We start from the raw sequence: 22,438 nt of genomic DNA, 5'->3' as shown, positions 1-22,438 counted from the left end.
TCACTTTTTTCTGCATTTCTTTATACCCAATACATATCTATGCATCCTTCAAAATGCATACTTTGAACTTAATTTTTATAACATGCCTGTTTCAAAATTAAGTTTGCTCAATATGACTTTTGTGAAATTTGTCCATGGTAATACGTGTTGCTTAGGTTCATTTTTCGTGCTATATTTTGTATTATATTTTCTGAAGAGTCTATAATTTTATTATTTTATCTCTTATTGAGGTTCAGATCATTTTCTGTGATTACTATGCCATGGATATTTCTGTTTCCTTGTGTACAAATACAAGAGTTTGTCTGTTTTCATTGTAATATTGTTTTTATTGCCAAATGGCTCTTCAGTTTACATACTCATCAAGACTGTATTTTTAGAAGACCATTTTCTATGGATGTCTCGCCTTTTTGAATATCTTGCGTGTAAAAGCACTGTTTTTTTTTTTCCAGCCTATCTTTTCAAGGTCATTTGCATAGCAAACATCCTTAGAAAATAGAGATATTGTCTCCCTCTAGGGCAGAGGGAGCAGAGATCCGTTTCACATCCAGTATAATAATTAATTTCCCTTTTCTGTAATGGTTGAGCAGGTTTTGTTACTGTCAGTTTTAAAGCACTAAGGTTTTTTTTTTTTAAGTTTTTATTTAAATTCCAATTAGTTAACATACAGTATAATATTAGTTTCAGGTGTACAATTTGGTGATTCAACAGTGCCATACACCATCCATTGCCCATCACATGTGCCCTCCTTACTCCCCATCACCTATTTAACCTATCCCCCCATGCTTCTTCCCTCTAGTAACCATCAGTCTGTTCTCCATAGTTTAAGAGTGATGCCAGGGTGGCTCAATTGGTTAAGTGTCTGACTCGTGGTTTCAGATCAGGTCATGATCTCACGATTCTTGAGTTCCAGCCCCACACTGGGCTCTGCACCGACAGTACCCTCTTTCTCTCTCTCTGCTCCTCACCCACTCATGCTGTCTCTCTCTCAGAATAAATAAAGTTTAGGAAAAAACGAGTTGGTGGGGCTCCTGGGAGGCTCAGTTGGGTAAATGTACGACTCTTGACTTTGACTCAGGTCATGATCTCATGGTTCATGAGTTTGAGCCCCCCATCGGGCTCTGTGCTGACAGTGTGGAGCCTGCTTGGGATTCTGTCTCCCTCTCTCTCTGCCCTTCCTCTGCTTTCTCTCTGTCTCTCTCTAAAAATAAATAAAATTAAATTTAAAGAAAATATCTGTTTCTTGGTTTGAAGCTCGAGAGTATTATGCTAAGCCAAATGAGTCAGAGAAAGACAAATAACATGATTTCTTTCATATGTAGAATTTCAGAAACAAAACAAATGAGCAAAGGTGGAGGGAGATACTAAGGATTTTTAAGCTAAGGATCCCCCAGATGTGATACAAACCGTAGGCATGTGCACTTCAACCTGGCCACTTCTGCGTCACCACTGTGGGGCTTAGGAGACAAGGGGAACTGATCTGAATGTAACGTTCATGCTGTCTGCTGTATTCTGAGTCCTTTTCATTGACCTGGTTGTCTCTAGTCTTCTGCTAGTATCTGTAATACTGTTGACGGCTAACTTCTTGGTTTGTTTGTTTGTTTGTTTAAGTTGATTTATTCATTTTGAGAGAGAGAGAAAGATAGCAGAGGAGCACAGAAAGAGAGGGAAAGAGAAAGTCCCAAGCAGGCTCCATGCTGTCAGCACAGAGCTGGATCCTGAGATCATGACCTGAGCCGAGATCAAGAGAGGCTTAATCATCTGAGCCACCCAGGTCCCCCCAATGTCTTAGCTTGTTAAGTGGAGTAAATTCTTGCCCATCCCTCTACTCCTCCCACCTTGCTGGTTCTTGACAGGAAATTCTCATTGCTTTATATCTACATCAAACTTTAATATTGTTATTTTATAAGTTTTTGTTTATCTGATGGTGGGAAATAGTATTATGATTTTAATTTCCATTTTCTTGATTCATGATGAGACTGAGCCTTTTCTTTAGTTATTCAGGTTTCCACATCTATGAAATACCTGTTCCTATCAGTCTGATTTTGCTATTGAATTATTTCTCTTAAGTTAGAAGACTGTTAGCTGTATTATTCTAAATATCTTCTTCAAACCTTTGCCTTTATTTTGGCTGCTTAATGGGGAGCATTGATGAGAAGAACTTTGTATATCAAAATTTTAAATTTAATATTAACTTCAAATTTAAGTTTGCCCAATTTATCAGCATTTTCCTTTACTAATTGTGCTTTTCTATTCTGTTTCAGAAAGGAATGTCTTACTTGAAGTCATAATGACATTCTTCTGTATTTTTTTCTAAATGGTTAAACTTTTGCCTTTTAAATTTAAGTCTTATTTGATTTCCAGAGACTTTTTCTATATAAGATGTGAGGTAGACATCAAATTCATGTTTTTTTCCATATACATACCAATTTGATGATATATCTTTTTCTGTCATCTATGTGAAAATCCCCACAAGTATATATATAAAAGCTTTCTGTTTTATTCCTTAATTTTATTTGTCATTTTTCTATCCTGCTATAATGGCATGTTTGAGATTTACATTTCCAGAAACATAGCAGATTAGGCTATATAATTAAAACTAACCCACACTCAGAAAACAAGCAAATATATAAATATATGCAAAATATCTATATGTACATTTAATTATATATGTATATGTGTGTATATATATTACTAGGTACAAATGTAAGGGAAAATGGAAAATCAAAGTATTTTAATTGGAATGTCCCACTCAAATTGCTTTTGCCTTCAGCTGCTTACCAAGCCAGACAAACTTGAACTTTGAATCTTATAACTTGGCATGGTGAAGCAAGCAGGATTCAAAACACAAGGTCTTCCCAAAGCAAGGGATCACCTCCACTTTAATCTGTGAAAATAAAAGTGAACCATACTGTTGATGTGCATAGGACTGTGTCAGAAACAAAGGCATATCTCTAAAGGAATATATCTGTATTTTAGGCGGCAAAGAACCCCCATAAATAGTGTTTTTAGTCACATGGTCAACATACAGTTAAAAATAAGCAAGATAATACAAAAAGAAAAGTGCCAAGAACAAGGATACTATAGACTTCAGATATAAAAATATCAGGTACATGTTTATAAGGTAACTATATTTATGGTACTTATATGAATTTAAAAAACTGAAAATGTATGCAAAGAAAAAATTATGAAGTGACACAACAGATTTTTTTTTAAAGACTTTATTCCTTTAGAGTAGTTTTAAGTTCATTGTAATACTGAGCAGAAGATTCAGTGATTCTCCTCCATATACCCCCTGCCCCAGGACAGGCATAGCCTCCACCAGTAACAACATCCTGCAACAGAGTGGTACATTTGTTACAACTGATTAACTTACACGGATCCACTGTTATCAGCCAAAGTCCATAATTTACATTGGGGTTCACATTTTGTGGGTTTATAATTACATGTATCCACCATTATATCATCAAGCAGAGTAGTTTCACTGCCCGCGCCCCCCCCCCCAAATTCTCTGTGCTCAGTTTATGTATCTCTTCCTTCCCCGAACTCCTGGCAACCACTGATCTTTTTACTGTCTCCATAATTTTACCTTTTCCAGAGTGTCATACAGTTGGAATCACTCAGTATGTAGCCTTTTCAGATTGGTTTCTTCCATTTAGTGTATGCATTTAAGTTTCCTCTATGTATTTTCATGTCTTAATTGCTCATTTCTTTTTGGCACTGGTAATATCCATTGTCTGGTTGTAGCACAGTGTATTTGTCCTTTCATCTACTAAAGGACATCTTGGTATCTTCCAAGTTTTGCCCATTGTGAATAAAACTGCTATAGACATCCATGGAAAGAGTTTTGTGCAGACATATTTTCAGCCCCTTTGAGTAAATACCAAGGGACATAATTGCTTGATTATATGGTAAGGGTATGTTTAGTTTTGTAAATAAAACAAACAAACAGACAGACAAACCAAAACTATCCTCCAAATTGGTTATATCATTTTGCATTCCCACCAGCAATGAATAAGAGTTACTTTTGATCCACAGCCTCACCAATATTTGCTGTTGTCAGTGTTCTGGAATTTGACTCTTTTGATAGGTTTGCAGAGGCATCTTATTGTTTTGGTTTGCATTTCTATGATAACATACAGTGTGGAACATCTTTTCTGTTAAGATCCGTGGACCATTTTTTAATTGGGTTATTTGTTTTCTTATTGTTGAATTTTGAGAGATCTTTATATATTTGGATGTGCCTTTTGCAAATATATTCTCCTAGTCTATTCTTTGTCTTTCAATACTCTTGGTAATATCTTTTGTAGGGTAGAAATTTCTAATTCAAAGAAGTTCAGCTTATCAGTTATTTCTTTCCTAGATTGTACTTTTGGTATTATATCTAAGAAGTTGTTGCCAAACCCGTGGTCATTTAGATTTTCTCCTATTTTACCTTCTAGTAGCTTTGTAGTTTTATGTTTTACATGTATGTGATACATTTTTAGTTAAATATCATGAAAAGTATAAAGTTGGTATTTAGATTCAGTATTTTGCATATGGATGCCCGACATTACATCCATGTTTGCCGAAAAGGTTGTTTTTGCTCCACATGTATTGTCTTTGCTTGTTTGTCAAAGAAGATCAGTTGATGTTGGGAAGATTTGGTGTATATACTCAATGAGATATTACTCAGCCATAAAAAGAATGAAATCTTGCCATTTGCAGTGACATACATGGAGCTAGAGAATATTATGCTAAGTGAAATGAGTCAGAGAAAGACAAATACCGTATGATTTCATTCATGTAGGATTTAAGAGTCAAACAAGCAAAAGGGAAAAAAGAGAGGCAAACCATGAAACAGACTCTTAACTATAGAGAAGAAACTGATGGTTACCATGGGGGAGGTGGGTGGGGGGATGGGTGAAATGGGTGCTGGGGGTTAAGGAGGGCACACGTGATGAGCACTGGGTGATGTATGGAAGAGTTGAATCACTATATTGTACACCTGAAACTAATATTACACTGTATGTTAACTAGCTGGAATTTAAATAAAAACTTTAATAAAGAAAAAAAAGTAGTTAAACTTTTATCTCTCTAAGCTTCAGATTGAGACAGCAATAGACACTATTGTTTTATCTTCTGACTCTTAATAAGATGGCATATTAAATCTGTTTAATCAGCCAAAGTATTCTGTGATAATTTGGTAATTATCTGCAAACATCTGTGTGGAAATATCTACCAAATTTGTTGCTTATTCTAGAAACTTGAATATAATATAATGTACAATATAATGTAAATATAAAGGTACAATATAATACACTTTTTTATTTAATAAAATTTTAGAAAGCTTTCTTGAACATAGTAAATATCTCTGAAGAAAATATTGGGAACATTATTACCCAATTCCTTTGATTTCAGGCTGGACAGCAGCGTTGGTGGGAACAGGAGATTAAAATAAATGGAAATATTCAAAAGGGAGAACTAATTACATATAACTTGACTGAGCTAATTAAACCAGAGGCTTATGAAGTCCGACTAACTCCTCTCACCAAATTTGGTGAAGGAGATTCAACAATCCGTGTCATCAAATATAGTGGTAAGTAGTACTTTATAAGTATTTTTTTTTTGCATATTAAAGTGTCTGGAATATGTACAATGCAACTATCTGCTAAATTTGGACATAAACTAAAATTTAGCATATTGACCTTCTGGGTCATCAGCCAAGTGACAAAAAGAGAAAACAGAAAACTAAATCATCATGTATTGTAATACTTGTTTTAAATGTAGAGATGTCGAATAATATTTTAGTTAACATTGAATCTCTGTGATAATGCCAACAGTGTCCTTTTATTTTCTATCCCATAAGTTATGATGCAATAATTTTGCATATTTTTTCAAATTCTTAATGGTTTTAAAATTTGTCATTAAGAAATTAGCAAATATTACCAATGCTTGGTTTTTAATTGATGGACTTGATTTTTTAGAAAATTTCTAGATTCACAAGCAATTGAATAGGAAGTATAGAGAGCTTCCATGTATGTCCTTTTCCCCCAACACAGTTTCCCCTATTATTAACATCTTTCTTTAGCATGGTACACTTAGTACAATTGATTAAAGAATATAGACGTATTGTTAAAGCGACAAATAGTTTGCATTAGGGTTTAAAATTATTTGTGTTGGACAATTACATTAATTGTGATAAGTAGATCATATTATTTATTCATCATCACAGTATGATACAGAAGAGGTTCACTGCCCTGTGGGTCCCCTGTGCGCCCCTTGTTTATCCATCCCCACCAACGCCCTCCAATACTAACAACCAGTGATCTTTTTATTGTCCATAGTTTTGCTTTTTCTAGTGTTGCGTACTTGGAATAATGCAGCATATAGCTTTTTCAAACTAACTTATTTCATTTAGCAATATGCCTTAAAAGGTATTTCCACGTCTGAGGCTCGATAGTGCATTTCTTTTTATTGCTTAATATCCCATTGTACAGCCATATTGCAGTCTGTTGATCCATTCATCTATTGAAGTACATCCTAGGTTATTTTTTTGGTCATTTTTTTCTTTTAGATTGCTAATGTTAAAAATAGCTAAATGTATGTGAGTGTTTTGGTGTGTATGTTGGTGAAACAGATTAATATTTTATTGACTGAAGTTTATGTGAATTTTTCAGTTGAAATTTAGTGGCTACCTCTAGAACTGTCAATGTTTTTCAGGGTTGAATGATTCATATTTCATTTTTATTTTATTACTTTAGTGAAATATTATTCTTTTTATCATTGATTACCAGGGCTTGAATTAAAAACTAATAGAATGTAGTTTTTTGTGGTTGAAGTTCTCCATTCAGTTTAGCATTAGGCAGATTTTTTCCTACTTAAGAGGGAAACAGTGAATACTATCAAAAGTAAAAAATACAGTGAAATTATTAAAAAAACTCATTGGATTTGGGGCACCTGGGTGGCTCAGTCATTTAAGCATCCAATTCTTGATTTCAGCTCAGGTGATGGTCTCCCAGTTCGTGAGATCCAGCACTGTGTTGGGCTCTGTGCTGACAGCATGGAGCCTGCTTGGGATTCTACCTCTCCCTCTCTGTCGGCCCCTCCACTGCTTGCACATGTGTGAGCATTCTCTCACTGTCTCTCTCTTTCTCTCAAAAGAAATTAACTTAAAAAAAACTCATTAGAATTGCTTTTCACATGAAATCACTTTTCTTCACTCTTTTTTCATCAATTAGATATATTCAGTTTTCACTGAAAAAGATATACAATATAAAATAGAATATTAACAGGATAATAATAACAATAATATCATGGTGTCGCAGTTCGTGAGATGCAGCCCCATGTCAGGCTCACTGTCAGCACAGATCCTGCTTGGAATTCTGTCTCTCTCTCTCTCTCTGCCCCTCTCCCATTCACGCATCCTCCCTCTCTCACTGTCTCTCAAAATAAATTAAAAATAAGTACATTTTAGTGGCTATAACAATTGTTATTCTGTAATAACCTCCATGATCCCATTGGACACACAATTAGATAGCATCTCAATACATTTTTTCTAAAATTTTAATTTTATATGTCTTATAAATTATGAATTATTATCTCCTTTTATCTAATTTTATGTTCCCTGTCCCTAAGTTATAAAACTATAGACTACTTAATATGGTCATTAGAAACAATGCATTAATATCCATTCATGTAAAAAATGAAGATATTAGGACCCAGAAAGTTTCAGTTAAACAGAGTTAAACAACCACAGAGTTAAACAACTATGATATGACAAATTCTGAATAGAACTGGGGTTAGTTCACCCTTTCATGACAGAGGATCCATGTTGCTTTGCTATATTTAGAAATTATATGACTTTCCTTAAAGAGATATAGAGAAAAAAAGTCTTTAAAATCTCGGTAGTTTTATTGGAAACTCTAAGGCAACAGACTAAAATGGAAAATAAATCTGGAGAATGGATATTATTGTAGTTTCAACTTTAATTATTTTTACATTCTTAGGCATACTTATTAAAATCTTAAACATTTTAATTAAAATTTCTTTTATATAATATAGATTTGGGTAAAGTTTACTTAAATGGTATCTAGACATTTATAAAAAATCACACATGAAAGTTCAATTGAAAAGAGAAGCAAAATGGACTGACTGCAATATTTAGAATTTAGAATGGCAAATTTTCACAAGGTTAAATCTGCTACTTACAGTAAATTTGGTGACTAATAATATTGTAGCAGAAGACTCAATTAAAACTCAGTCTGGTCATAGGTTAACTGTAGATGTGACATAGTTTTTAGAACTAAATTATAATTCAAAGATATTTACTTCTTTGTGAGATAATGCATAGACAAATTAAACTTTCATATTTTTAATTATGAAATAATTTTAATTTTTTACTAATTAATTTTTGAAAGATAATATATTGATATCTTACAAGAAAAAGAATTATTTTTCTTCACTTCAGTGGAAATAGTAGATATATAGTCCCTTCTCTATATTGTGTATTTCATATTTGCAATGGGGAAAACAATGAGAAAAATAAAGTTAATAGAAATAATCTGTCTTCTGTAAGAAATAGTAAAAATACTTGAGAAACTAACTCACTTTGTTAAAACTGATGTCAGTGTACTCATGTAACAATTATCGTGAGCACACTTAATGTGTGTGCATTTTTGACTATCATACTTTACCTGTAATGTCCAAGTTTAACAAAAGTGGTTAATGGCAAACACTAGGAATTAACAACAGACAAATTTTGCAAGTTAGAGTAACTCCCTCTTGTAATCCTGGTAGACTATGGTAATGCTTTACTTTATCCAGAATGAAATTTGCTCTCGAAGTGATAAATGACTAATGATTTTACACAGATAACATTTTAACTGCTGGATTAGATATAGCTTTGTTGTTTCAGTAAAATGTAAAGTACTCATTCCTCTTCAAGTAGACATCAATTGTCACTTCTATGGTAAGAACAATTAGTTTTTTGAAATAAATAGGTCTTCTGGTGCACAAAAATGCAAATGTATTGCTTTTTATTTGAAAACCGTGTGTGTGTGTGTGTGTGTGTGTGTAATTAGACAAAACAGCACTGGTACAGCAGTTTGTTTTAGGGTGTGTGTAATAACATGATATAAGGGATGTCTTATTTTCATATATACCACGTTATTTTCACCAGAAGTAGATAACTGCAAAAAAAAAAAAAAAAAAAAAAAACCTAAAATGTAATCTTTGTTGGATAATTGCTTTCATTGTTAAACCATCTAGATTATAGGTTGGCCTACTGTCAGCCTGAGTTTTGATTTCTGGGGATTTTTGCACTGGTTAAGATATAAAAGATCAGCAACTCCATTCCTTGGAAAAATGAACAAATCCCACATGCTATTTAGCATTGATCTTTTGGGTACTTTGAGACTGTTATTGCTGAGCTCCAAAGTAGATTCTATTCAATCCTCTAGAACAAAATGGATTGCAGACACAATTCTCCATGGTCACAGTGGGGGAGATCATTAAGTTTTGATAAGGAACTATGAGACACTGATTAGACCTTTATTTATAAAAGACATTCAAGCCATGCTAACATTAGTTTTTTGCTTTTCTTGTAGCTCCTGTTAATCCTCATTTGAGTAAGTATATTTTTTACTTTAATAATGGTACAGCATTTCACAGTTAAGAAAAATAAAAAATTCATAGGCATACAAAGATTAGTTAGCAACTGTTCATATTTTGTTTAGTATATGTGCTGCCGAAGCGAGCACTGTTCATATTTTGTTTAAAATCGAATGGCTTAGAAACAGTAAAACTGGCGTTAAATGTGAATTGTAAATTTTAATTTTTTATGGACATGGTATAAAGACAAATTATTTAACATTGATCATTGATTTTTATAATTTTTCCTAAATAGGGAGCCATTTCCAACAACTTAAACTTGTTATATGTTTAACTGGGGTATTTTTTTTAATCTTTTGTGGCAGTGCATATCATTTATATTGCTATTATTTGTTTCTTTAATTTTCTTTTTAAATTTCTACATTCCAGTTGTAAAAGGTTATACTTACTTAGAAAGTTGGTATTCAAATAGTTTAATCAATATTTTTCTTGGATCACTAATCTGTATCCTCATTTTTAATGAAGAAGATAGTCTCTTCACCATCCTGTTGATAATATTTCACATTAAAGATTGACTTGTGTTTTTTATTTTGTGCCTAGGAATATATTGTTCTTGGCTAATAAAAGAATGGAGAGTCACTTTACATTCTTACTCCCATCCATCCAATATTCTCCATTACCTATACTTACTGAAGAAAATGTGCAGGTCTTTTTTCTCATCTTACTATGTTTCCTTTTCTACCATGGCCTTTCAAGGATTATATCACCAAGACTATACTGCACAACATGCTTCTACCTTATTTTCTACTGAAGATCCTCTTTTACTCCATTTCCACATATCCAAATCATAACACTGAATACATTTATGGGTCTTTACTATTTTCATATTTCTTTCATGCACACTTCATTTTGTTCTCACCAATGACCCTTTAATGTGGATATCCTCAAGTCTTTGGGGTTCCCTTATAAGGTTTAGCACAAATGCTTCTTTCTGCACTAAGTATTCTCTCCATTTGATTTTCTGTAACAATTTATCTTCATCTATGTGGTCAGCTATTTTTTATTTTGTCATATTCCCCAGTAGATTATAAAATACTTAAGAGCTAAATATGTTTCTAATTTCTCGCTATTATCTCACTATCTTTTTGTCTATCACAGCGTCTTATATTTAGCAGGTGTTCAATGATCATTTGTAAAAAGAACAACACGACAGTTTCAAGATGAATTAATTGCATAAATCAGGTTCTCCCTGGCTTCCACCCAGGGTACTATTGCTATTTAATTAATATATTGATTATAATTCTTTTGAAGGTAAATTCTCTGACTATAATTTCAGTAGAAGTGTTTAAAAAGAGTTGTCATGGGAAGATTAGATACAGGAAAAATCGACAAGTATTTCAGTTCAGGAAATATTTGTGAGCAGCTTCAATTTACTGGAAAAACTGCATACATAAATAAACAGTAGAGCTTTGTTTGCTAACAGGTTACTTCCATGCAATGTAATAAGTACCATTAATTTTTTGGCAAGTGAAGTTTTACAGAAGACATGCTATTTTAATTGGGTCCTGAACATTGAGTAAATGTCCCTTTGGTGTAGAAGGTGAGGAAAGGCAAGCCTGTCATCAGAACGAAGGTCATGTTCAGATAATTACTGAGCAAAGCTCAGTGTGTCTGGAGTATGATGTTCAAACATTACAGAAGCCAGAAATGTGCCCTGAAGATGAACAATATTAATTAGAATTTGAGTTTCTTTTAAAAGCTTGTATCCTTTAGGTGATAGTTACCAACTTCTTCCTCATAAGCATTTTTTTTATAGTCAAACAATGAGTTGGATTTTCTATTTTTAAAATAATTTCCAGTATAACTCTCTATACCAAAGATTTCCACTGACTGTACTTTTTTTTTTAATTTTTAACGTTTATTTATCTTTGAGACAGAGACAGAGCATGACGAGGGAGGGTCAGAGAGAGAGGGAGACACAGAATCTGAAACAGGCTCCAGGCTCTGAGCTGTCAGCACAGAGCTGGATGCGGGGCTAGAACTCACAGACCACCAGATCATGACCTGAGCCGAAGTCGGACACCTAACCGACTGAGCCACCCAGGTGCCCCAACTACTGTACTTTTTTAATTTTACCAAGTTTCGATATGGTAAAAGATTAGAATTGTTTAGAACAAAGACTTTTTAGTAAACATCATACGATGATTTCCATAATTTATAAAGAGTATTTTTTTAAAAAGGGTAATTATTTTTATGTCTTTGACATAAAAATACATACAATATGAGACCTATATTTACAACAAATCAAACTAACCTTAAATGCTCTTTTGCGTATAACCACTTATATAGTCTTTAGGTGAATTTATTTATCCTAGGTATCTACTTTCAAAATATCTATATAGAGTAAGTCCATGAAATTGATCATAGTAGGATTCTTCATTAGACTAAAAAAAACTGACTTTTTAAATTTAAAAGAGAAAGGCCTTCTATTTATAGTGTCTTTTAAAAACTCTTTTGGTTAGTCTTTTGAACTGAAAGGAAGGATGATTAGTTGTCAGAGAACTGCAGTCCTCTGGTAGAGCAGCAGCAGTGCTAAGTTGCCCTTCTCATACATGTCTTGTTCCTCAGGAAGGGCACCCTTGGACCAAACCTGAAGTTTAGCCCATGATTGGACTGTGTTAATTGAAAAGAAAACAGAAAAAAGTTGAATTTCAATTGAAATGAATTCTGAGATCTCACAAGTACTCACCAATGGAGTTAAAATTTCCCACTGTAAAGAGGTTTTAAATTTTTTGAAAAGCAAATTATTAAAATTCAGAACTTTTGGAAAGTTTGTTTTTGGATTTCATTTGCTTTATGTTAGAGATTATAAATACAAGACGGTATGTGTATATATATGAAATTCATATGCTTAATATAATATATAACCATAAATATGCATCATAATACAAAGAATGCATATGCATGAAAATTCACTACCTCAAGAAAACAGCTTTAAACTAAAAAGAAAATTTATTGTAATAACCCACTCTAAAATATCAATCCCAAGTTACAGCTAATGGACAAATTAAGTAAAGTGATGTGATATAATCAGCATACAAAAACCTGTGACATCTCTGTATATTCACAATGAACTTTCTGAAGATGAAATTAAGAAAACAATCCCACTCAAAAACAAAAGAATAAAATATTTAGAAATAAAAATAAAATATTTAGAAATAAACTTAACCAAAGAGTAAAAGACTTCTACATTAAAAATTATAACACGTTGTTGAAGGAAATTAAAGAAGACAGGTAAATGGAAAGACATCCCATGTTCATGGATTAGAAGAATTAATATTGTTAAAATATCCATATTTTCCCAATCTACAGATTTAGTGAAATCCCTACCAAAATGTCAATGACATTCTTTATATAAATACAAAAAACAATCTTAAAATGCATACAGAACCATTAAAGATCCCAAATAGCTAATGTAATGTTGAGCAAGAAAAATAAAGCTGAATGCATCATACTTCCTGATTTTAAAATACATCACAAAGCTACAGTAATCAAAGGAGAATGGTACTGGCATAAAAACTGTCATTTAGACCTATAGAACAAAGTAGAGAACTCACAAATAAATGTGTGAATTTCCAATCAACTTATTTTTGACAAGAATACCAAGAACATACAACAGGGAAGGGACAGTTTCTTTAACCATTTACATTGTTGGCGGGTATGTAAATTGCTACAGCCTTTCTAGAAAACAGTGTAGGAGCTCCTGGATGGCTCAGTCAGTTAAGTGTCTGACTTCGGCTCAGGTCATGATATGCAGTTCTTGAGTTTGAGCCCTGCATCCGGCTCTGTGGTGACAACTCAGAGCCTGGAGCCTGCTTCAGATTCTGTCTTCCTCTCTCTCTGCCCCTCCCCCTCTCATTCTCTCCCTCTCCTTGTCTCTCTGTCTCTCTGTCTCAAAAATAAACATTAATTTTTTTTTTAAAGAAAATAGTGTAGAGGTTCCCCAAAAATTAAAGATAGAATTACCAAATGATCCAGCAATCTCACTTCTAGGTGAATATCCAAAGGAAATAAAATGTCTGTCTTGATGAAATATCTGCATTGCCAAGTTCATGGTAGCATTATTCACAATAACCACAAAATGGAAATGATCTAAGTGTCTATAAATGGATTAATGGATAAAGAAAATGGAGAATATTAAACAGCTTTTAAAAAGAATGTTATTCTGCCACTTGAGACAACACCAATGAATTCAGTTTATTATGCTAAATAAAATAAGCCAAACACAGAAGGACAAATGCTGCATAATATCGTTTACATTTACAATATCAGCATTATACAATGCTGCATAATATCATTTACATTTACAATATCATTGCAGAAGCGGAGTGTAGAATGGTGGCTGACAGGAGCAAAAGGGAAGGAGAAATGGGGAGATGTTGGTCAAAGGGTATATAATCTTTCAGTTATGTTAGATGAGTGAGTTCTGGAGATCTAATGTACAGCATGGTGACTATGCTTAGCAATACTGTATTATATCCTTGAAATCTGCTAAGAGAGTAGATGTTAAGCATTCTCAACTCCAAAAGAAAGGAAGAAAAACAATGGTAACTTGTGATACGTGAAGTGATGGATATATTAATATGTTTCATTGTGGTGATCATTTCAGAATGTATATCAAAATATCACATTGTATATCTTAAATATATATAATATTTGTTGTCAATTATATTTCAGTAAAGCTAAAAAAAATAAGGTTAAAAATAAAGAAGTGGTTGGGGTGGGTGCAAGAGGGTCATTGGGCTAGAGGACTACAGGGCATCAGGGTGCTTATTCCTAAATTTTAATCTGTCTTTATCATGTTGAGAAGAATTTGAAAAGTAAAGCACAATTTTGGAAACCTTGTAATGTAGAATATCTCAAATATATTAATTTATTTCTATGGAGCTCCTGAAACCACCAAAATTATGTTGTAGTTAGAAATCTCGTGAAACTTTCAAGATTAGATCAGTCTTTAGGTCTGTATTACTTTCTTATTTTCTAAAGGGTTTTTTTTTTAATGTTTTATTTATTTTTGAGAGAGAGAGAGAGACAGAGTATGAGCTGGGCAGGGGCAGAGGGAGAGGGAGACAGAATCCACAAAGCAGACTCCAGGCTCTGAGCTGTCAGCACAGAGCCTGATGTGGCACTCAAACCCGTGAACCACGAAATCATGACCCAAGCCAACGTAGGACACCCGACTTGACAGAGCCACGCAGGCACCCCATATTACTTTCATATTTTATGACATCTTTTAATATTTAATATAATACTGACTTTTGATAAATTTTTACAGACTGAGGCTTTTTCATTATCTATCAATATATTCCTTATTCCAATAAACTTTTTAATGAATCACTTTTTACATAATTACTTAACATATAATGACAGGATAATCATAGGATTATTATAGTCCAAAATGGTGTCTTTTTTCCACTTTTTCTATTTTTTATAAAATCTCTCCAGTAATAGGTTTCTTCACTGTAGATGTATGTCTATAGAAGTAATGAAGAACTATTAAGATTACTTCTGTATCTTTGTCCAATATGAATTAGTGTAGTCTTAAATCGTACTGTGAACAACTTGTGTCATCTATAAAATAAGCCTCTTAGGTGTATCTAAAATTATAGACATGTATTAGGTTCTTATAAGCTGTATTTTTGCTTAATTTTCCTATGAGAGACTTAAATTTTCAGGTTTTAAAAACTTTTGTTTTTGTAGGCAAGATTTTTTTTTTGAAACAAGGCTAAATTACACAAAAGATATGTTTAAATGTCCTTATAAAAATTCATTATATATAATTTTAAATAACATAAAAAGATTTGGCACCAGATTTATAAACAAATTCTGAAGTTTTACTTTTGTTTTTGGACATTTTCTTTGTGTGTATACAATATGTAGTTAAACAACTGAAAGCATTTAAAATCAGGGATTGCTTTATTACAACTCCAGAATAGTAGCTAAAGGAATCCCCTGTCGTGCCTAAAAAACATTTAAAGAAACGAATCCACGCATATAGCTACCCTGCTGTCACCAACATTAGATCTCAATTGTTAGACTCAGGCAGTCCTGTCTTCTTTAGTACAAGATCCATGGTATAAAGATGTGCTAGAAAATATTTTATATGGGATATTGTTTATCCAGAAATGTACTGATTTAGAATTCACTAAATGCTTATGCTCCCTATCAATATTCCTATTCATAATATGGAATATAAATAAACACAAAGAAGTACAGCAAGTCTTGAATCTGAAAACAAAAACAAAATAAAACAAAAACTTATTCCTTAAATTCAAAGGGAGAGTTTCTGTTTACTTTTTAAATGTGTATGCCAATGGTTTTCTTTCTACTTCTCCTTCCTTCCTTCCTTCCTTCCTTCCTTCCTTCCTTCCTCCTACCTACCTACCTACCTACTGGTTTCCAGCCTTCCTCCCTCCCTTCTTTCTTTGCTTTTCTCTTTCTTTTTTAAATTGTGATTAGAACACTTAACCTGAGATCCACCTTCCTAATAATGTTTGAATATACAATATAATACTGTTATGTACAGGCATAATGTTGTACAGCAGATCTGTACAACTGACTCATCTTGCAGAACTGAAAATTTATACTTTTGACCACTATCTCCCCATTTTCATCTTCCTCCAGCCCCTGAAAAGCACCATTCTACTCTCTGCTTCTATGCATTTGGATCTTTTAGATACCTCATAAGTGTAATCATGCAGTATTTGTTCTTCTAGGATTTGCTTAATTCACTTAGTATAATGTCTTCCAGGTTCATTAGAGTTGTCACATATGGGAAGTTTTTCTTCTTTAAGGCTGAATAATATTCCATTGTATGTATATACCACATCTCCTTTACCCATTTATCCATTGATGGGCACTTAGGTTACTTCTATATTTTGGCTATTGTGAAATGTGCTGTAATGGACATGGGAGTACAATTCTCTCCTTGAGATAATGGTTGCAATTTTGGGGGAATCTGGGTAGCTCAGTCAATTAAGCATCCATCTTTCGCTCAGGTCATGATCTCACATTTGTGAGCTCGAGCCCCATGTCAGGTTCTTTGCTGCCAGCTGAGCCTGGAGTCTGCTTTGGATTATGTCTCTCTCTGCCCCTCCTCCTGCTTTCACTCTGTCTCTCTCAAAAATAAACATTAAAAAAATGGTTGGAATTTTTTTGATAGAGACCCAGAAATAAGATTGCTGAATTATATGGTAGTTTCATTTTTAATTTTTGAGGAAACTCCTTACTGTTTTCCTTACTGCCTGTACCATTTTACATTCCCATAACAGTGTACAAGGGTTCCAATTTTTTCACATGCTTGGCAATGCTTGTTATTTTTTTAATTGCCATCCTAACAGGTGTGAAGTGATACCTCACTGGGATTTTGATTTGCATTTCCTTGATAATTAGTAATGTTGAGCTACTTGTTGTGTACTTATTGGCCCCATCTATATATCTTTTGGGAGCAATGTTTATCCAAGTTTCTTCCTTATTTTTTAATCAGGTTCTTTTTTTGCTATTGAGTTCTAAGATTTCCTTATATAAAAAGGTGGCCTTTTTCACTCTGTTGTTTCTTTTGCTGTGCAGAAGCTTTCTAGTTTGATGTATTTCTATTTGCTTATTTTTGCTTTTGTAGCTTGTGTTTTTTGCTGTCATATCCAAAATATCATTACCAAGACTAATGTCATGAAAGTTTTTCCCTATGTTTTCTTCTAGGAGTTTAACAGAATTAGGTCTTACATTAAAGTATTTGATCCCTTTTGAATTTATTTTTATGTATTGTGTGAGATAAGGGCCCACTTTCATTCTTTTGCATATGGATGTCCAGTTTTCCAGCAAAATTTTTGAAAAGTCTTTTCTTTCCCCGTTGTGTGTTCCTGGCTCTTTCGTCAAGATAATTTGGCTGCATATACATAGAATTCTTTATTGGCTCTCGATTCTGTCCCATTTGTCTGTTAGGTTTTTATGGCAGTACCATACTCTTTTTTTATTTTATTCTTTTTATAAATAAAAATTGCATATATTTAAGTTGTAAAATATAATATATATATATATATATACACACACACATATATATATATACTTTCTCTCTCTATATATATATGTAAATGTATATTACCCTCAAACAGCATGAGTTTAAACTATGGAAGTCCACTTATTATATGGATTTTTTAAAAATCCACATTGTAGATGCATTTTCTCTTGTGATTTTCTTAATTTTCTTTTCTCTAACTTATTTTATTGGAAGGCTACAGTACATAAAACATATAACATATAAAACATGTATTAATTGACTATGTTATTGGTAAGGCTTCCAGTCAACTACTTAAGTTAACTAGTTAAGTTTCTGGGAAGTCAAAAGTTATATATGAATTTTCGACTGTGTAAGGAATTGGTGTCCCTATTCAGGGGTGCACGGTACATAGTAAAATGACTACTACAGTCAAGTTAATTAACATATCATCTCGACACATAGTTACATTTGTGTGTGTGTAATGACCTCTACTCTCAGTGCATTTCTAGTATATGATACAATATTATTATCTGTAATCATCATGCTGTACAGTCATCATATCTAGAGTTATTCATCCTACATGCCTGCAACTTTGTACTCTTTAGCCAGTGTCTTTTCATTTTCCCCCTACCTGCCCCTGATAAAGACCACTATTACTTTCTGCTTCTCTGTATTTAGACTTTTTTTTAGAGTCCACATGCAAGTGATATTATGTAGGGTCTTTTTTTTCTATGTCTGGCTTATTTTACATAGCATGTCTTCCAGTTTCATCCATATTGTTGCAACTGGCAGGATAACTTTCTTTTTCTTAAGATTTGGAGGCATCACACTGAATAATTTTAAATAATGAAATGTATATAATATATAAAAATATATCTGTATGTTTTATTATTTTAAATATATATATGTATATATATAATATTTTATTATTTAAAATTATTCACTGTGATGCCTCCAGCTCTGTTCCTGCTCACAGCTCTATGGGCAGTCCAAGGTCTTTCATGATTCCATATGGATTTTAAAAATTGTTTTCTACTTTAATAAAAAAGTGCCATTGGTATTTTCATAAGGATTGCATTGAATCTATAGACCACCTTAGTAATATGGATATTTTAACATTAAATCTTCTAATCTATGAACACAGGATATTTCCATTTATTTTGTCTTTTTTAATTTCTTTTATCAATGTATTCAATGCATATGTCTTTCATCCCTCGCTCAGTTAAGTTGGTTCCTAAGTATTTTATTCTTTTTGATACTACTGTAAATGGGATGGTTTTCTTCGTATTTTTTTTTTTTCAGATGCTTCATTGTTAGTGTATAGAAACACACAGATTAATTCAGGGGCATGATTCCAACTTCAAGGGCTCCACTTCCAGGGATAGCTGTCTGATAAGTCTAACTCACTGATGCGGGAAAAACAAGAATCTCTGTTTTTTAGATTCTTCTATCTTTATGAATTCCAGGGAATCTGAACTGGGTTTTGACTTCATCATTTACTATCGCAACTTAGTCAAAGTTTTCTCTTCTGTGAGCCTCATGAGTTAGTATTCCTGTGATTTCATAGAGGTTTTATGGGTTTGAATGAAATATATAAACTATGTTTAATATTTCTCTATTTAGATAATTTTAGTTTTGTGTCTAGTTGACATTATTATCTCCTTTATTGTCTCCTATATTTCAAGCAGGGTACATCTCAGTAAGAAAAACCTTGATACCTAGAAAGGTTACTCCTGCCTACCCTCATTACAGGAAGAAAACTCTCTCCGAACTTTTTGTTGGGTCTGAACTTAGCATGTGGCAGGCATCCAGGAAATCCCAGGCCTTCCACAGTCTTCATAAATTCTTTTCATTTTTTTTTATTTCTAGTGAATTTCAACCATCTGCCAAATTCACATTAAAAAATATAAAAGATAACTACTTTTTAAAATATTTTGCTATTATCTTCCCCTAAGTAAACTTCCATTTCTGCAAGTGCTTATATGTGAAAGCATCTCCAGAGATGGTGTGAAAAATTATAACTTCAAGGTATACAGCTTTAAAGTGTTGTCAGGTAAATTAATAAAGATAATTTTATAATTGACAATTTTGTTTTGTTTGTGTTGTTCTTATACTTGAAAAATGAAAGTTGAGAAATGTCATGGAGAGCCTGGATGGCTTAGTTGGTTAGGTGTCCGACTTTGGCTCAGGTCATGATCTCATGGCTCATGGGTTCGAGCCCCACATCAGGGTAAATGCTGACAGCTCAGAGGCCTGGAGCCTGCTTCAGATTCTGTCTCCCTCTCTCTGCCCCTCCCTTACTTGTGCTCTCACTGTCACTCTCTCTCTCTCTTAAGAATAAATAAACATTAAAAATTATTTTAAAAAGTTGGGAAAAGTCTTCAGCCATAGTTAAATTTTAGTTATTTAGATATTTCAGAGGAAAATGACTTGGGTTTAAGATATTACTGGTTTATATACATCAAGATTATCTTTCTCTTTATTAAAATTGAAATAGTTTCATGTTTAGTCATACTCTTTTGCACTATCATGGCCCTGGTGCCATTATTGAAATCTTGCATTATTATTGTTGTATGATGTTTTAAAATTTTTATAAGAATATTGTGTTTATATTAATTTAATTAATATTAATTTAACTAAAATTTGTTAACAGGAGAATTTCACTGTGGATTTGAAGATGGTAACATTTGTTTATTCACCCAAGATGATACAGATAATTTTGACTGGACAAAGCAAAGTACTGCAACGAGAAATACAAAATACACTCCAAACACAGGACCGAATGCTGATCGTAGTGGCTCTAAAGAAGGTATGAGGGTATGAAATGTACTCCAGTCTTGGACTTCTAAAAATGCCATTAATATGACATGCACAGAATGCTTTGCTATAGATTTGAAGATTATGGGGTAAAACCTTAAATTTTTAATGCATAGACTCAATAATTCAGATATTTCCAAAGCTTGTAGACATTAATTTTCTCTCAGACCTCACAGACACATATAGTTGAGAGATTAGATGTTTTTGATAATTCAAGTCTAAAATTCCTATTTTGTTTAACATTTTTGTACATTCAAGCAGTTTTATCTTTCATTATGTAGATCATTTATTCTTGATGTTATATATATAAAGATTTCACAAATGATATCAAAATTCTCCTGTGCATCTAGAATGTACTTCTTATAAAAACTCTAAACCTCCTTAATGATTAAATTTCATGTCTCCTAATAATAATTTGTCTAAACATTTATGTTGTGTTTTTAAAGGTTTTTATATGTACATTGAGACATCTCGACCCAGACTGGAAGGTGAAAAGGCCCGACTTCTCAGCCCTGTTTTCAGCATAGCTCCTAAAAACCCTTATGGCCCCACGAACACTGCATATTGTTTCAGCTTCTTTTATCACATGTATGGACAACATATAGGTGAGATGGCAAGAATTATTATGTTTCTTCTAAAGTAAATCATAAGAAAAAATGTTTACCAAGACACAGCATGAAATCAATTTTAGTCAAAGAATATCATCATTGACTTTTTTTTTTTAATGTCTGTTTATTTTTGGGAGAGAGAGAGACAGAATGTGAGCAGGGGAGGGGCAGAGAGAGAAGGAGACACAGAATCCGAAGCAGGCTCCAGGCTCTGAGCTGTCAACACAGAGCCTGACATGGGGCTTGACCTCACAAACCATGATACCATGACCTGAGCCAAAGTCAGACGCTTAACTGACTCAGCCACTCAGGCACCCCTGTTATCACTGACTTTTAAATTACATACCTTCAAATTGCAAATTAAGAGGCTAAGAATGTTCCCCTATCGTGTCCTAATTTTCAAATTTTAGATTCAAATTTGAACTTTTGGAGCATTACCTACCCCTCTAGAATCCTAATTCACACAGACCAGAGTTAAATTCTTGATGCGATCTTATTGTGGAATTAATAGCAGTATAATTTAAGCAGCTTCTTTTCAAAGAAACTTGCTCAAATAATGACTCAGTGTATATTAATGACCATGAAAAGAAGTATTGCCATATTTGGAAGATAAATACCTTTAGCACTGTCTTTGCATTTGGAATACTGGGATGATATTTTCTTGTTTATAAAGTATGCCTAGCATACCTAGTAGGATCTAAGAATGTCCTCATACCACATAGCCTTACAGACAACATAGCAAAACTGCTGCTGGAGGTGGGGAGAGATCATACAGGTCTACATGTCTTTATGCACAATTATAAAATCAAACTGATCACAAAATTTTTTAATTTACTTATTTGGCAACACATGCTATCTGATCTCCATGTGTTGGAATATATGACCCGAAATAATCTGAGCTTGTTTATAAACTTTATTTATCTAAATAAGTGTGAACATTTACCTTATTTGCAGCAAAAATATGACTATGTTTGATTATAAGATTCTGTTCCAGATTCTTCCAGAGACTATCATGTAACCATAAGATAGGCATTCTTTTACCTTTCTAAAATAAGACAAAATTCTGAATGGTGAAGCATCTATCACCACAGAGCTTGGACAAGGGGTTGTGGATCTGTATCTAGCAGAAGAATAAGGCAATGCTTCGGGACAAAGGAAAACATCTCTCTATGAAAGAAGGTTACATTTTCAATGGACAGAAATGAGCACAGGGAAGATTAAGGCACTGATAGTGAGGAAATAAAATGTGGAAAGCTAGGATGACATTAAATGTTTTGATGTAAATGAACAAAACTAAAAATATATAATTACATAAACTAACACAATCGTGCACATGATAGATGCCAGTTACTGTACTATTTAAGTGAAG

At 33.1% G+C, this 22,438-nt stretch overlaps 1 protein-coding gene across 1 annotated transcript in view; it reads left to right on the top strand.

Annotated features, from left to right (window-relative positions):
- Positions 1 to 22,438, top strand: part of MDGA2 (MAM domain containing glycosylphosphatidylinositol anchor 2) — an 858,520-nt gene that overhangs the window by 806,267 nt on the left and 29,815 nt on the right. Inside the window, exons 11-14 of the mRNA XM_043556078.1 lie at positions 5,398 to 5,575; positions 9,585 to 9,605; positions 20,298 to 20,453; positions 20,908 to 21,066. Of these exons, the coding sequence (XP_043412013.1) occupies positions 5,398 to 5,575; positions 9,585 to 9,605; positions 20,298 to 20,453; positions 20,908 to 21,066 (514 nt within the window). The remainder of the gene's footprint in view (positions 1 to 5,397; positions 5,576 to 9,584; positions 9,606 to 20,297; positions 20,454 to 20,907; positions 21,067 to 22,438) is intronic.

Source organism: Prionailurus bengalensis, chromosome B3, assembly GCF_016509475.1.
Source record: "Prionailurus bengalensis isolate Pbe53 chromosome B3, Fcat_Pben_1.1_paternal_pri, whole genome shotgun sequence".
NCBI classification, from domain to species: Eukaryota; Metazoa; Chordata; class Mammalia; order Carnivora; family Felidae; genus Prionailurus; species Prionailurus bengalensis.
Note: the sequence above shows the minus strand (reverse complement) of the source record. Positions and strands in the feature narration are given on the sequence as shown.